The 14,098-nt window shown below is 33.8% G+C and overlaps 1 protein-coding gene across 2 annotated transcripts in view; it reads left to right on the forward strand.

The window, feature by feature from the left end:
* Window positions 1-14,098, forward strand: part of SPRED1 (sprouty related EVH1 domain containing 1) — a 114,611-nt gene that overhangs the window by 41,780 nt on the left and 58,733 nt on the right. The window contains exon 2 of one of the 2 annotated variants that reach the window (XM_057722509.1): window positions 6,664-6,838. In XM_057722509.1, coding sequence (XP_057578492.1) covers window positions 6,664-6,838 — 175 coding nt within the window. Of the gene's footprint in view, window positions 1-6,625; window positions 6,839-14,098 lie in introns of those variants that run through there. The other variant, XM_057722508.1, reaches the window with a different exon arrangement.

The following is a 14,098-nucleotide window of genomic DNA, read 5'->3' on the forward strand; positions in this document are numbered from 1 at the left end:
ATTGAACACCCTCTTAGATAAGGATGTAAATGATGTATATTGGCAACATTTTTGTATTACAAGCAGTTTTTTTGGTGACGGTATAATTGAGAACAGTTTAAAGTAATGTTAAATGTGTCAGTGAAGTTTAAAAAAAAAAGAAAGATACACCTGGAAGTTTTAAAGCGTGGAAAGGTAGGAAGTTAGGTTAAGCTTAAGGAGGTTTGGAATGGGGAAGTTTTCTGAAACAAATCCATGCTAGGCCAGGATAGGCCCTTAAAAAGAAATTAATGAAGATGGATTTCAATTCACCAACCCTATACAGTAGCTATGAAGACCTGGTTGCTGTGCCCAGGGGAAACAGAATCATGTGTAGCTGAGAAACAAAGACCAAATTAGATTTAACTTCTGGACAGTAGAAAAGAATGTGTGCTATAATTTAGTAAATACATGAAGACTTGCTTTGCCAGAAATGGGTGATTTTAGGGACTTTCTTGCTTTAACAGAAAGTAGAGCATTCTGTTTGCTGAAATGACTTTAAAAAGAAAACAAAGTTTTATCTTCTAATAAGAATGTAAAAGCTTTAAAATAGGTATGTATGAGATCTTACAGAAAGTTACCAGCAGAAATCATAAAGGAAAATAAATACATTTAACCATGGTAAAATAAAAGCTTTGTTCTTCAAAGGACATTAAGAAATAAAAGAAGCCATAGGTTGAAAGAAGATATATGTAATTCACATAACTGGCAAAGGATTAATATCTGTAATATAAAGAATATATGCAAATCAATAGGAAAAGACAGCATAGTTGGAAATTGGGGATAATATAAAAGGAATGAAGAGAGCAAGAGGGCAGTTGAGTGGATGTATAATCGGCTTGGTAATAAGAAAGCTAGAGGATTCTACAAAGGAGAAAAGAAACTGAAAAAGAAGGCCATCTTTAGGCCAACGACACATTACATATTAGACTCTTAGGGCTTAGAAAATTGTCTATAACTAAACCCTTAATTTGATTAAAAAATATTTTTGCCAGTGCGCAGATTTGAAAATTCAATCATAATATGCATTTATTCACAAAATGCAATAAAGTGTAACTTTAGTGTTATTCTGGATCGTGTATAATATAGTACTGCTATTTCCCAAAAAACTACACGGATCAATACAACTGTAGTAAAATTTATCTGTGTGTTAGATTGTCTCCTTTTGCCTTTAGCTTTATTGAAATAATACTTGAAAATTCTAGAAAATAAAACTCACGGTGACTGTTAGGAATTATAGATTATTTAGAATACTTGCTTTGTAGTTGTAACTCCATCAACAGGTCCTCTTGGCTTTTCTTCCAAAATAGACCCAAATAAGTCCATTCAGTCCTCTCACCTAGACTTCTATATTAGTTGTCTAATTTCCTTACTGTGGGTGAAGGATATATTTGATGTAATTGTTCAAATAAGATCAGAGATTAGCAGTTGAGATACAATTTAGATTTTGCATAAAATAAAGAAAACCAAGCAACATATTATAATAAGAGCCTCTTCATTTCATTAGAATGAAAACTAGACTGAGAAAGTGGTTATTATGTAGTCCACTACCAAAGGGAAGAATAGAGCTTTAGTTTGAACCATTTTGGAAAATGATATTAAATAATTGTTGTCATATTTGACTATTTTTGAAAGGGCAAGGTTTTTTTAATTGACATATAGTTGAGCCAAAATATTATTTCAGGTGTACAGCATAGGGATTCAGTGTTCTTGCAGGTTATATTGCATTGTAGGTTATTACCTGATAATGTGTATAATTCACAGCACTATACAGTACATCCTTGTTGCTTATCTGTTTTATATATAGTAGCTTGTATCTGTTAATTCCATACCCTGATTTGTTCCTTTCCTCATCCCTTTGATAACCACAAGTTTGTTTTCTATATCTGTGAATCTGTTTCTGTTTTGCATATACACTGATTTGTATTATTTTTTAGATTCCACATGAGTGATATAGTATTTGTCTTTCTCTGATATATTTCACTAAGCATAATATTCTCTAGGTCCATGTATGTTGCTGCAAATGGCAGTATTTCATTCTTTTTTTATGGCTGAGTAATATTTTATTGTGTGTATGTGTATAATCTAGTCTTATCTTGATGGGCACACTTGGGTTGCTTCCGTGTCTTGGCTATTATAAATAGTGCTGCAGTGAACATTGGGGTGCATGTTATCTTTTCGAATTAGTGTTTTCATTTTTTCCAGGTGTATGCCCATGAATGGAATTGCTGGATTAAATTAGGTAGTTTTGTTTTTAGTTTTTTGAGGAACCTCCATACTCTTTTCCATAGTGGCTGCACCAGTTTACATCCCTACCAACAATATACAAGGGTTCCTTTTCCTCCACATCCTCTTCAACTTTTTAGATAAATCACTGGGAACAAGTGCCTTTCAGCTATTTTAAAGAAACTCAAGAATGAAATGCTGAGTTTTTGACAATAAGAGTATGTTGTCATTATAAATAGCTGCTGTCTCAGAGACTAATAGATTGCAAATATGATACCCAGGGTAAAAAATCCAACAAATTCTTCAATTTTAATTCCATGATGGCAAATACTATTTTTCTTTATTTTCCACATTTACTAGAATGGGCATCTATTGTCCACGTGATCAAGAAAAACATTTGTTGTTATTTTAAATAGGAGAATATGATTTCATTCCTTGCTCTTAAGTCATCTGTATCTAAGGAGGGGATTATAAGTACAGATTTTAATATGCTACAAGGCAGAGTATGATGAAGTTTATGAGCTGCCACTAATGTCCTTGGGAGTGGTTGCATGTTTTTAGACCAAGGAGTTACTGCTTTTATTTGGGAAAAGAAGATGACACATGAAGGCAAGGAGGTTATGAGATTAAAAGCACAGGTGAAAACATTAACCTTGGCAAGAAGAAAGGTCTGTCAAAAAAAAAAAAAAAGCCAACCCACATTTATTAAACAACTTGAAAATTTTTGTGTTAAGTTATTTTAGTCTTAGATCTTGAAGTTGAAAGCTGAGTTGTTAAATTATAAACTAATGAAGGCTGTGGTATAGGGAATACAAATATATTTACATAAGCTTCTGGGAATACTTTAAAGTTTGAAGGATCAACTTGAATAAATAAGGGAAACAGTTATATATTTGGTATGGTTGGAAACATGAGATTCAAAAAACAAATTTATAGGCCAAGTTTAAAATCTCTTTTGTTGCATTAAGGTCAACAATGAATCAGGCAACTTTTTTCTTCCAGTAAGGAAATCCTTATTTTATTCAATTTTCCTAGAAAGGGCAACACATCTCTTCTAGGTGGCACTTTCATAAAACAAAAAAAGAAATTGGAGTATTGAGGGGAATTATGTTAGGGATACTTTTGTTTAAAACATATTCATACACTGTTAAAAATAACATTCTAAAATGTTTACAGTATTTTGAGTAAAGCCAAAATGTAGTTAAAATGTGTTTTTAATTTATTTAAATTACTTTCAATTTATTAATTATAAAATAATTTTTGAAGAAACTGAGAAATGAAGGGAATATATGTAATTTCACCATCCTAAAATATCTTAAAAAAGCTACTAGGGTTTTTATGTATTTTCTAATACTCTTACTTAAGCACTGCTTTGTATTTTTAAAATACAAAATATGCCTAAGAAGCATTATACAAATTCTAAATGAGAGCTAGTAATGTTCAAAGATAGTAAAATAGTCCATATGCTCTGAAGAGGATAACTGCTCCTGAACTCTGAAGTTAAAATATACTCTGAGTTTCTAAATTGGTTTATTTTACTCCTTGGGTCTCCCTAGTCTTATAGAATCTAGTATAAAATTCTTAAATTTTCTAGTTTACTACATAATTAGGTGAAAAGGAAGAGTCAGGATCCTATAGTAAAATAAACAGTTAAATGATCATTGGAAACTTGAATTTTGGTTTTGACCCAAGTTCTACCTTGTGACTTTGTAACTTCACTGAACTCAAATGTGCTGAGCTTTACATGAGTGAGTTCAATTCACAAATATTTATCTTAACCTAATATGTCTGTTATGTGCTGTTTCTGGTATATCATTAGACTTAAATTCCTGATAAACCAAGTAACCTTCATTTACTATTACTTCTATCCCTCCAAGATGGTTCCCACTGTAATAAGCTTCTCCACCTTTTGGGATGCATGTCATGTTTATTTACAGTAGAGGTACTTGTTCCATCTCCTCCCAGGAGGAGGATTCCAATTTGCTATCTACCTCAGCCCAGTCTTTATGCACCCATACCTCCTCTGGCCAGTTCTCTGAACTGAAGATTGATAAGAATTGGCCCCAGGCAAGAATCAGAGCCTCTAAACAACTGAATGAAAAGCTTAGACAGAATAGTCAAGTCTGTAAATCTAAAGGCTTTTAGAACTTCTATACAAAGAATTATTTTGACCCTAGTAATATGAGAATTATGTTTGATCTTGTAAATTTTATTTTTTCCCAGCTCCTGCCTGGCTTTGAATTACCAGTATGACAACTACTTCAATTTTAAATTCTTTGTTTTAGTAATAATTAACTTACAATAACAACTTGTATAGTGTCAGGCATTGTTTATGTTTATTAAAGGTGGGTATTGTAACTTTCTAAAGGACATAGGTAAGTTGCTGAGCTAGGATCCAACTCAATAAAGTTTGACTTTAGGCTCCTTACTAAACCCCAACACAGTGCAGCTTTAAAAGTGTATAGCTCTCTGACAAAAGACTTGTGTTGAGAATATACGAAGAACTTCTAAAAATTCAATAGTAAAATTCAGCATAATACAAAATAAAAGACTGGGACTTCCCTGGCAGTACAGTGGTTAAGACTTTGTGCTTCTACTGCAGGGGGTATGGGTTCGATCCCTGCTTGGGGAACTAAGAAAAAGACTTAAAAAGAAGGCATGTAAATGGCCAATAGGCATATGAAAAAATGCACATCATGCATCCATCATGGAAAATGGATATTAAAATCTTAGTGGGTTACCACTTTATACTTACTACAATGAGTAAAATTTAAAAAACTGAAAACACCAAATGTTGACACAGATGAGGAGCAACTGAAGCTGTCATACATTGTTGATAGGAATGTATAATGGTCCAATCACTTTGGAAAAAAGTTTGTTTCTTATATAGTTAAACATACTACCCTATGACTCATCAATTTCATACATAGGTAATTATTCAAGAGAAATGAAAACATATGTCTACAAAAAGATTTATACAAGAAGGTTTATAACAGATTTATTCATAATAGCCAACAACTAGGAACATCTCACATGCCCAGCAACGTAAGAAGGAATCAATGAATTGTGATATATTCAGAGAGAGGACTCTACTTCGTTGTTAAAAAAAAAGAATGAAGTACTAATATAATAATATAATGAGTGAAAGAAAGCAGACAAAAGGGGTGATTCTATTTGATTCCATTTATGTGAAGGCCCATAACAGACAAAACTAATGCATATATTAGAAACCACGAATAGCAGTGGTTACCTAGGTTACCTGTTTGTTGGGAAGGAGGATTCAGGGAATTTTCTGGAGTCATGAAAATGTTCTGTATCTTGATTTTCATGTTGGTTGTGCAGATGTGTACATTTGTCAGAATTTGTTGAATTTTATATTAATATCAATATGTCTTATATGTAGAATATACCTCAATAAAATAAATATGTAAAGTAGACAAAAAGCAATGGACAGAACTCAGACAAGCACTCTGACAACAGAAATGACAACTGGCAACCTAACAGAACATACAGAGACACTAAGTAGAACAGAATTGTTACACTGAACCTCAGTTGATAGTCCTAGTAACCAAGACATGTTTAAGTTATATTCAATGTACCTGTATAAGAAGTCAGGAAGGTATAGGACTTTTAGAAAGGATTTTATTAATAATTATAATATAAAAAGTTTTAGAACTAAAATGCTTAGATGTCAGTTATCTAGAATGTTGGTATGTGAAACGTATTTCTTTGATTTTATGTAAAAAAATAATTGTGGTTAATAATAGGAAATGATTCTGAGTGGAACTAGAATATGGTCTCTCTTAAGAATAGTCTGCCAAAAAAGAGTGCATGAAAGACCCTTTTGCTTGATAAGCTACTAAAATAAAACGTTTATATATATTTGTGCGATTTAGATTTCCAGTTGTTAGAAAAAATTGAAAATGGTCCTGAGCTAAGCAGGTTTGTGTTAGCATTTTATTTTTATTTCAGAAATGTTAGAAACATAGAGATGTCACAATTAAATGTGCTAAAATACAGAAGTAATTTGTCCTGGTGTATCGTAGGAGGTAGACATATATTAAACAACTTTGATGGTGGCCTATGTAGTTTGACCGTATTTGTCTCTGGGATCCTTCATTACTTGTTCCATTGCAATCAAATGTGCTTGAACTACTCAAATGATGAATTGAAATAAGAGTTCTGTAGTCTTTTATTGTGAGATTGGTCTTCAAAATAAAGGTTAACCTTTAAGTTAGTTACTCTGTGGGTTTTGACCTGTTTGAATTAGGTTGCTTTCTGTGGACTGTCATGGAAGTAATAAACACTTTAGTCACCACATGTTAATTGATGTGGTCTTTGGTTTCTCAAACAAGACTGACATCTTGGCTGTTTTTTGTTTATGGAAAAGCTAATTTCTGATCTTTGCATTTATTTTAGTAATAGTTATGCACGAGTGCGAGCTGTGGTGATGACCCGGGATGACTCAAGTGGTGGATGGTTACCACTTGGAGGGAGTGGACTAAGCTGCGTCACTGTCTTCAAAGTCCCTCACCAGGAAGAGAATGGCTGTGCTGACTTTTTTATCCGTGGAGAGCGACTCAGGGACAAAATGGTAATGAATAATGCATCTGTTGCTATAATTTTTAAATTCTATAGAATGAATTCTCTATTTAAAATTATGATTAGTATACTATTTATTTATGAAAATTATTTTTGTCTGGGGTCAACGATTGTTTCTGTAGCTCTTTTAAAGACAGCGAAATATGCCTGTTTCTTTGCAACTGGGACTGATGTTAATGTGCATGTGTTAGAGGGGAGCTGCTTTTCTGTTAGGTTTAATGCAAGAACATTCATGAATAATCCCCCTAGTTATTAAATCAGATGCACCAGCCTCCCGTTCTCCCCACCCCTTTCCTAGACTAGAGGTTGACACTATAGTTCACAGGCGAAATCCAGGCCTGTCACATGTTTTTGTACAGCCCATGAGTTAAGAATGAAAATGACTGAAAAAAATAAAATAAAAAAGTAATAGTTTTATGAAGATGAAAATTATATGAAATTCAAATTTCAGTGTCTTTAAGTCAAGTCTTATTGGAACATAGCCGAGCTGATTTGTTTACATTTTGTCTCTGGCTGCTTTCGCACTGCAGTGACAGAGCTGAATAGTTGCAACAGACTGTAAATCTGGTCCCTTACAGAAACATTTTGCTGGCCCCTACCCTAGACTCTTGTGTTCTCAATTTTTTTCTCTTTATATCTTATCAATCTAGGCTTATCATATGACTGCCTGGTGGCCATCCTAGGTTTTAACTCTACTATCTTCTACCCAGACTAGTGTTTTCTTGCATTCATATATTTTTAAACTTGATGAATCTACCCTTTGATGATGTTAGACATCTACTCTCTCTTAAGTAGTGTGGAAAGATCTTTCTCTGCTATTTCATTTGTGAGCCAAAAAAATACTCTAATCATATCTGAAAAACTGAGTAATGTTAATATCATTCCTGCATTAAGCAGAGAGCATACAGCTTAGAAGCAAAATGAGAATAAAGTGTCCAAAATTTCCAAGATTCTTGAAAATAACTGTTATTCCCTTTATATATTTGTGGACTAATTTGTGAGCTCATTCAGCATGTATAGTATTACTTCTATTGAAAATGTGCTTTAAGTGTTGACTAATTCCTTCATACATGAACATTTTGAATAAACCTACTTTTAATTTTGGTTCTTGGTTTCTGGATATTTTTTACTGTTGAGTTATTTCAGTAATTAAAAAAGTTGCATAACTTGTCTGTGCTCCAGTTTCTGCTTCAGTTAAATGGAGAGTTTTCCTAAATCATCTTGAAAGCCTTCTGATTTTTTGTGAGTTCAGCATTCACTTCTGTCAGTGTATCTCAGTTAACCAGAATGTGGTTTTAGGACTATAGGAGACTCCAGTTGAAGTTGGAAGTGAATATAATAAATGTAACATGTCATCTCTAAAATTTTAAGTATTTAAATGTGGTTCTGGCCTTGGATAACATGGTAGCAGGCATATACCAATGCTTATTTAAAATAAGGCTTGTAGACTTATAAGAAAGAGCCTGTAGTGGGCCTGTCCTGGAGTGTAATGCTTTCTGTCTGAGCTGTTGATAACCGGGGAGTGTTGTTGGAGAAGCTGTAGATTTTAGAAGCTGAGTAAGATAGCAACAATCTGGCATCTTTTAATGGTAAAGATGGAAAAAGAGAAGAAAGAAATCAAAGGTGGAAAAAGAGTTGGAGAAAAAAGTTTGCTGGAAAAAGCATAAGAACAAGGAAAAGATGACCTAGATGTGAAATAGAGGGAAAAAAATATCAGATTGAAACAGAACGCAGTCGACCCTATGCATCCATGGGTTTCACATCTGTGGATTCAACCAATCACAGATGGAAAATTTTTGGAAAAGAAATTCCAGAAAGTTCCAAAAAGCAAAACCTGAATTTACCTTGTGCTGCCAACTGTTTACATAGCATTTACTTTGTATTAGATATTATAAATAGTTTAGAGATGATTTAAAGTACATGGAAGGAAGGATGTGTACATTATGTGCAAATACTATGCCATTTTATATAAGGACTTGAGCATCTGCAGATTTTGGTATCAGGGCAGGGGGGTGGAGGGGAAGGTACTGAAACCAATCCCCTGTGGATACCAAGGCACTACTGTATTGGCTTTATTGATGAACATGGACAGTTTACTTGAGGATAATTAAGGAAGGAACCAAATCTGCATCACTAGGAGTGAGGCTAGTCAGAGATAAGCTCAGATTAATGTTTTAGATGGTTGCTCAGAGTGTGGCTTTTACATAAGCTTAGAGAGAATAAGCCTGGGATTCAGACATAATACAAACTTATTTCCTATGACGGGACATAAAAAAAGAGCCCTTAACTTAATCCTAAAGTGTAGAATCATAATAGACTAACAAGAAAATAAGTTCTTTTGATGGAAGCACTGGCCTAGGAATCAGAACTATTGTTTCACTTCACCATTTCTCCCTGAGGAAGCTTGTTATTTGTGAAACAGGAATGATAGCTATATTTCAGTGTAGACATAAAAAAAAACATTACTTTCAATTGGAGGGTTGTCTTAATTCTTGTAGAGAATAGCTATAAGCATTTTAGGTTATAGGGAATTGAATGATCAAAGGCAGAGGAATAACACATGGCTATAAATTGAAAATAGCAGTCTCGTGAAGTCTCAAGACAGACTGGATAGCAGATTAATTGGTCCCCTCTCCTGCATAATTCATTTCTAAGATACTTCTAAAGCAATTAAAGAATTGAAGTATGCATTCTTTTACATTATCACTGCATTTTGGGGTCATTAATCTCCTTTTCTGTACATGTTTTTATTGATTGATTTTATTTTAATCCATTTTTCTGTGTTCTATGTAATATAAAAAAGATGTGCACTGTGACTTTTGAATCCGTAAGTTTACAAAGTTAATGATAGTTTTCTTTAAAATCCTTCTTGATGAGTAAGCTGCATTTTAATATTGTTCCTTTTTAATAGTTAATCATGTAAAAGATATTGCTACAAACTGTATTCACTACCCATTTTGTCTTTGGGTCACATCTTAGAATCTTCTACCTTGGATGAATTCTAGAAATGAAGTGAGATACCTGCCCCTCATACCTCAGGAAAAAATTTGTGCCCTTTAAGAAAGAATGGATAATTAATAATGAGGTACTTATAGCCACTTGTGTAGCTAATAAAGAAATACTAGATAATATTTTAAAGAGAGTTTATAATAGTAAAAGTACTAGTAACAGCATTGAAGATGAAATATGGCTTTTCTGAAGAGTGAAAGCATTTGGGGGAAGATTTTTCCAGTCTTAGATTTACAATTACTTGTACTAAAAATGTCTTTTTACAGTTCCCAGAGGGTTATATTTCACTTTTTTTTTTTTTTTTAAAATAAAGGGAGCACAAATCAAGGGCAGGCGAATGAGGATGTTTTTAAGAGGGTGGCATTTTGTGTAATTGGCTCAGTACTTATTCATTCATTCATTCATTCAGAGTGACCTGAAATTATTTCCTATGATGCTTACCTATAACTTGCTTGTTTTTGTGATACTTACAAAGGTGGAGTTTATTTCCCAAGTTGACCTTTTGCTGATCTAAATTAGAGTTTCCTAAGCTGTGTACCATGAATAGGTAAAAGTGGCTGGAGCCTTCCAGGCTGTTTGCTTCTCAACTATTAGGCTCCTCCTCTTTATAATTTTTCTGAGTATGCCTGAGGAAAAAGTCGGAAAGTACTGCTTTACATAATTGACTTTCATACTTTATTCATAATTCAGGAGAAACTAAAAAAACACCAAGCTTTGATGTTGTAGCCCAAGATAATGAAAGTACTTTCTCCCAGACACTTGGGGAGGATAGAATGGTCTCTGACGAAGATAGATTCTCAGAACCCCTTTTCTTGATTTCTTTTTTTTTAAAATAAATTTATTTATTTATTTATTTTATTGGCTGTGTTGGGTCTTTTTAGCTGTGCGCAGGCTTTCTTTTTAGTTGCAGTGAGTGGGGGCTACTCTTCGTTGTGGTGTGCGGGCTCCTCATTGCCGTGGCTTCTCTTGTTGCGGAGCACGGGCTCTAGGCGTGTGGGCTTCAGTAGTTGCAGCACATGGGCTTAATAGTTGTGGCTCACGGGCTCTAAAGCACAGCCTCAATAGTTGTGGTGCACGGGCTTAGTTGCTCCGCGGCATGTGGGATCTTCCTGGAGCAGGGCTTGAACCTGTGTCCCCTGCATTGGCAGGCGAATTCTCAACCACTGCGCCACCTAGGAAGCCCCTTGATTTCTTGATGTGTGTTAGTTGTATCTTTCATTTCCTTCTAAATCTCTATAGCCTTGATTTTACCCTTAATTCTTTAATATAAATTAGTGTTATCTTAGATCACATTTTTTAAAATGCTTTCTATACAAAACTAATTTGTATAGATAATCTTTACTGTAGAGCTTCAGATTCCCCGTGATAGAAACTTTGTTTTGCATTCATTTTTCTATAGTGGATCTTCTCTATTAGTGTGACGTTTGTATTTTATAGACGAACATTTTATCAACTTACCATATGTATAGGTTAAATTATTTGACATTTTTAGTTGAATTGCATGTGATAGGAAAATGTAAAACACTGAATTATAATATATTTTTAAAGTCTTTAGTGCCTGAATAAACTTTCAATAATGATGTTAAAATTTTGCTAAAATATTTACTACTAAACAAAGTTTTTAATAACCATGGGGATCTAAAGTAGCATTCTTAAGCTTTTGTAGTAGGGCAATAAAATATTATAAATTTACTAATGAACGTTATTGTGCTTTTTAAAGAACGTTGTGTGCTAAGAGATGACAAAAAATCAAATTGGTTACATAGAAAGCTACAGTAAGACTCTTACAACCTCTGTACTTAAGACATTCTGTGGAAAGTAGAAAAAGGCAGAGTGCAGGCCCTGCACACACCCTGGGGGGAAAAAAAGAAAGTAGAAAAAGTCACTGTGCAATGTCAAAGCAGACTTATAAGATAGCTATCATTATAAACTTGGAGTTTATAATAAGGATAGTAATTGAAATGAAGAAAGGAAAAAACAGGAGATGTCAAGTTTAGGAAGTTGCCAGAGAGATTAAGGAATTTTGGGGGGGATTAATAAGTCATTAGGTTGTATATAAAAAGTGGTTTATAAAAATTAAAATGTCTTTGAGATATTCTGTTGTTTAAAGAGAGAGATTTTTTTAAATGGAGTTTCTTTATAGTTGTTAGATCCTAAAGCAAAATTAGAGTATTTGTATTTTAGGAAGAAAATAAGTGATTATAACATAGCAGTAGCTTTGTTAAAAATGAGACTTATCCTCCTTTCCACCATGGGAAACCCCAAAAGACCAAGGAAATATCTTTCTGCCTTGGATTGAACTTTATAAAAGTACAGAGTGACAATTTTCTGCTTTGCTTTTCCCACTGTGCCTCTGTGAATTATTCCATTGTGAAACTTCAGTCCTTCTGCAGCACTCTTCCTCCACTAAGTAACCAATTCCCATTAACTAGCTTTCCCCTTAGGACTCAGCAGCTCTATCTCTTGAAAGATACTGGTTCTCCTGTTCACCATAATATTACAGAGTTAGGGAATAAATGGAATGGGAGATTTTGTTGTTGCTTATTGCCCTCACAGAATGTTACTATATAACCCACATATATACTTTTTTTTTTTTTTGATACTCTGTACCACTCAGAACACCATCCTTTAGCTTTTATTTTCATCTACTGATCTTAGCAATTCCTTTTCAGTGCCAGCTTTTCCACATCTGAGCCTCATCATCCTTCTTGGCTACTTTTCTTTGCATGGTCTGATCTTCTAGTCTTCATTTCAGCAGGCTACTTTCCTGGATCTGGTTGTTACCCGAACTTTTCCATTTGAGGAACTTTGCAATTTCCTGTCATTTCTATTTTATTTTGCATCCCTTGCTCTGTAGTTTCATGCTTACTCTGTTATCTGTGCCTCCCATTTCTCTAGATTCCTTCTCCTTCAGTATCTTTTATTTTCTTTTTTAATCCAATCTGAATTTTCCTTGTCAGTCATTTAAACCACTCTTTCATTCATATTTCAGTGGACAGTATGTTGCTGAGTTTTAATCTTACCTTGCACTAAAGGAACCTCATTGAGTCCACATTATTAAAAGGGAAAATTCAGTATTTAGAGGTAAGTCTTTTCATGCAACAAATATTTATCGAACATCTACCATTTGCTAGATACTCGCTGTTCTAGGCACTGGGGATATGTAAATGAACGAAGATAGAAATCCCAGTTCCTAAGGGAATATACATTCTGGTGAGGGATGGAGAAATGCTACCGTAAATAAATAAATAAATAAATAAATAAATAAATATTATGCTAGATAGTCTTAAGTGCTAGGGGGAAAGGAGTATAGGGAGTTTTTTGTGGGGGAGGTTAAAGTTTCACATAGAGTAACCAAAGAAGGTCTTACTGAGAAGATCTAGGTAACATTTGAATAAAGATTTCTGTTATGAACAAGGCCTTATATTTTAGTTTATATGTTCAGATTTTCAAATCTTGAGTATTCTTAAAGTAGGATACATCTATATTCTTACTTAAATTCTTATGCTACACTCTTTAAGATCTTGGACTTTTTATGGATTTGGTGAATGGTATCAAAGTGTGCATCAACGATAGTCATAAACCTAGGAATTAGTGATTCCTCCATTTAGTCAATCAAGTCTTCTTTATTCTAAAATCTGTCTCATCCTTTTCATCTCTACCCCTCTTCAGTCTTGTCCTTATTATTGTGGATGAAGCTTCTAGTATTTTTTCAAGGCCCAGTTTTACCTCTCTCTGACTTTTTTATATTGCTTACAATACTGAACTTTCTAAAGCTTGGGTCTAATATTCCTTTAGTAGTTTCCTCAGAATTCCTAGAGACAGTTTCATCTCCTTAATTTCACCACAGTAAATTTACATAATCTGACCCTTACCTTCTTGAATCTATCTGCCTGTTTCCCAAAGACAGCACTTCCATGATGTTGCCTTCCCGAGTTACTCATGGTTCACTAAAAGCATGCATTGAACTTAGGGAAATGCTATCCTATCTTTTACATTAACTAAATAACTATAAAGATAGTATATTACAAGTTTTATGTGGAATAGAGAATGTGTCCATACAGCTTGCTAGTCCTGAGGAAATAGTAATGGCAGGAAAAATTTCCCTTTTATTGTCACAGGTAAATCGTAGGTGGACAAATAGGAAAACTGAGTTAGGGGAAGCACCTTGAGCAGACCAGTTTTGTTGTAAAGGACTGTAATTGAAAGAAATGCTAATAATAATAACATTCATCTAGTTTAG

Source organism: Hippopotamus amphibius, chromosome 2 (assembly GCF_030028045.1).
Source record: "Hippopotamus amphibius kiboko isolate mHipAmp2 chromosome 2, mHipAmp2.hap2, whole genome shotgun sequence".
Lineage (NCBI taxonomy): Eukaryota > Metazoa > Chordata > Mammalia > Artiodactyla > Hippopotamidae > Hippopotamus > Hippopotamus amphibius.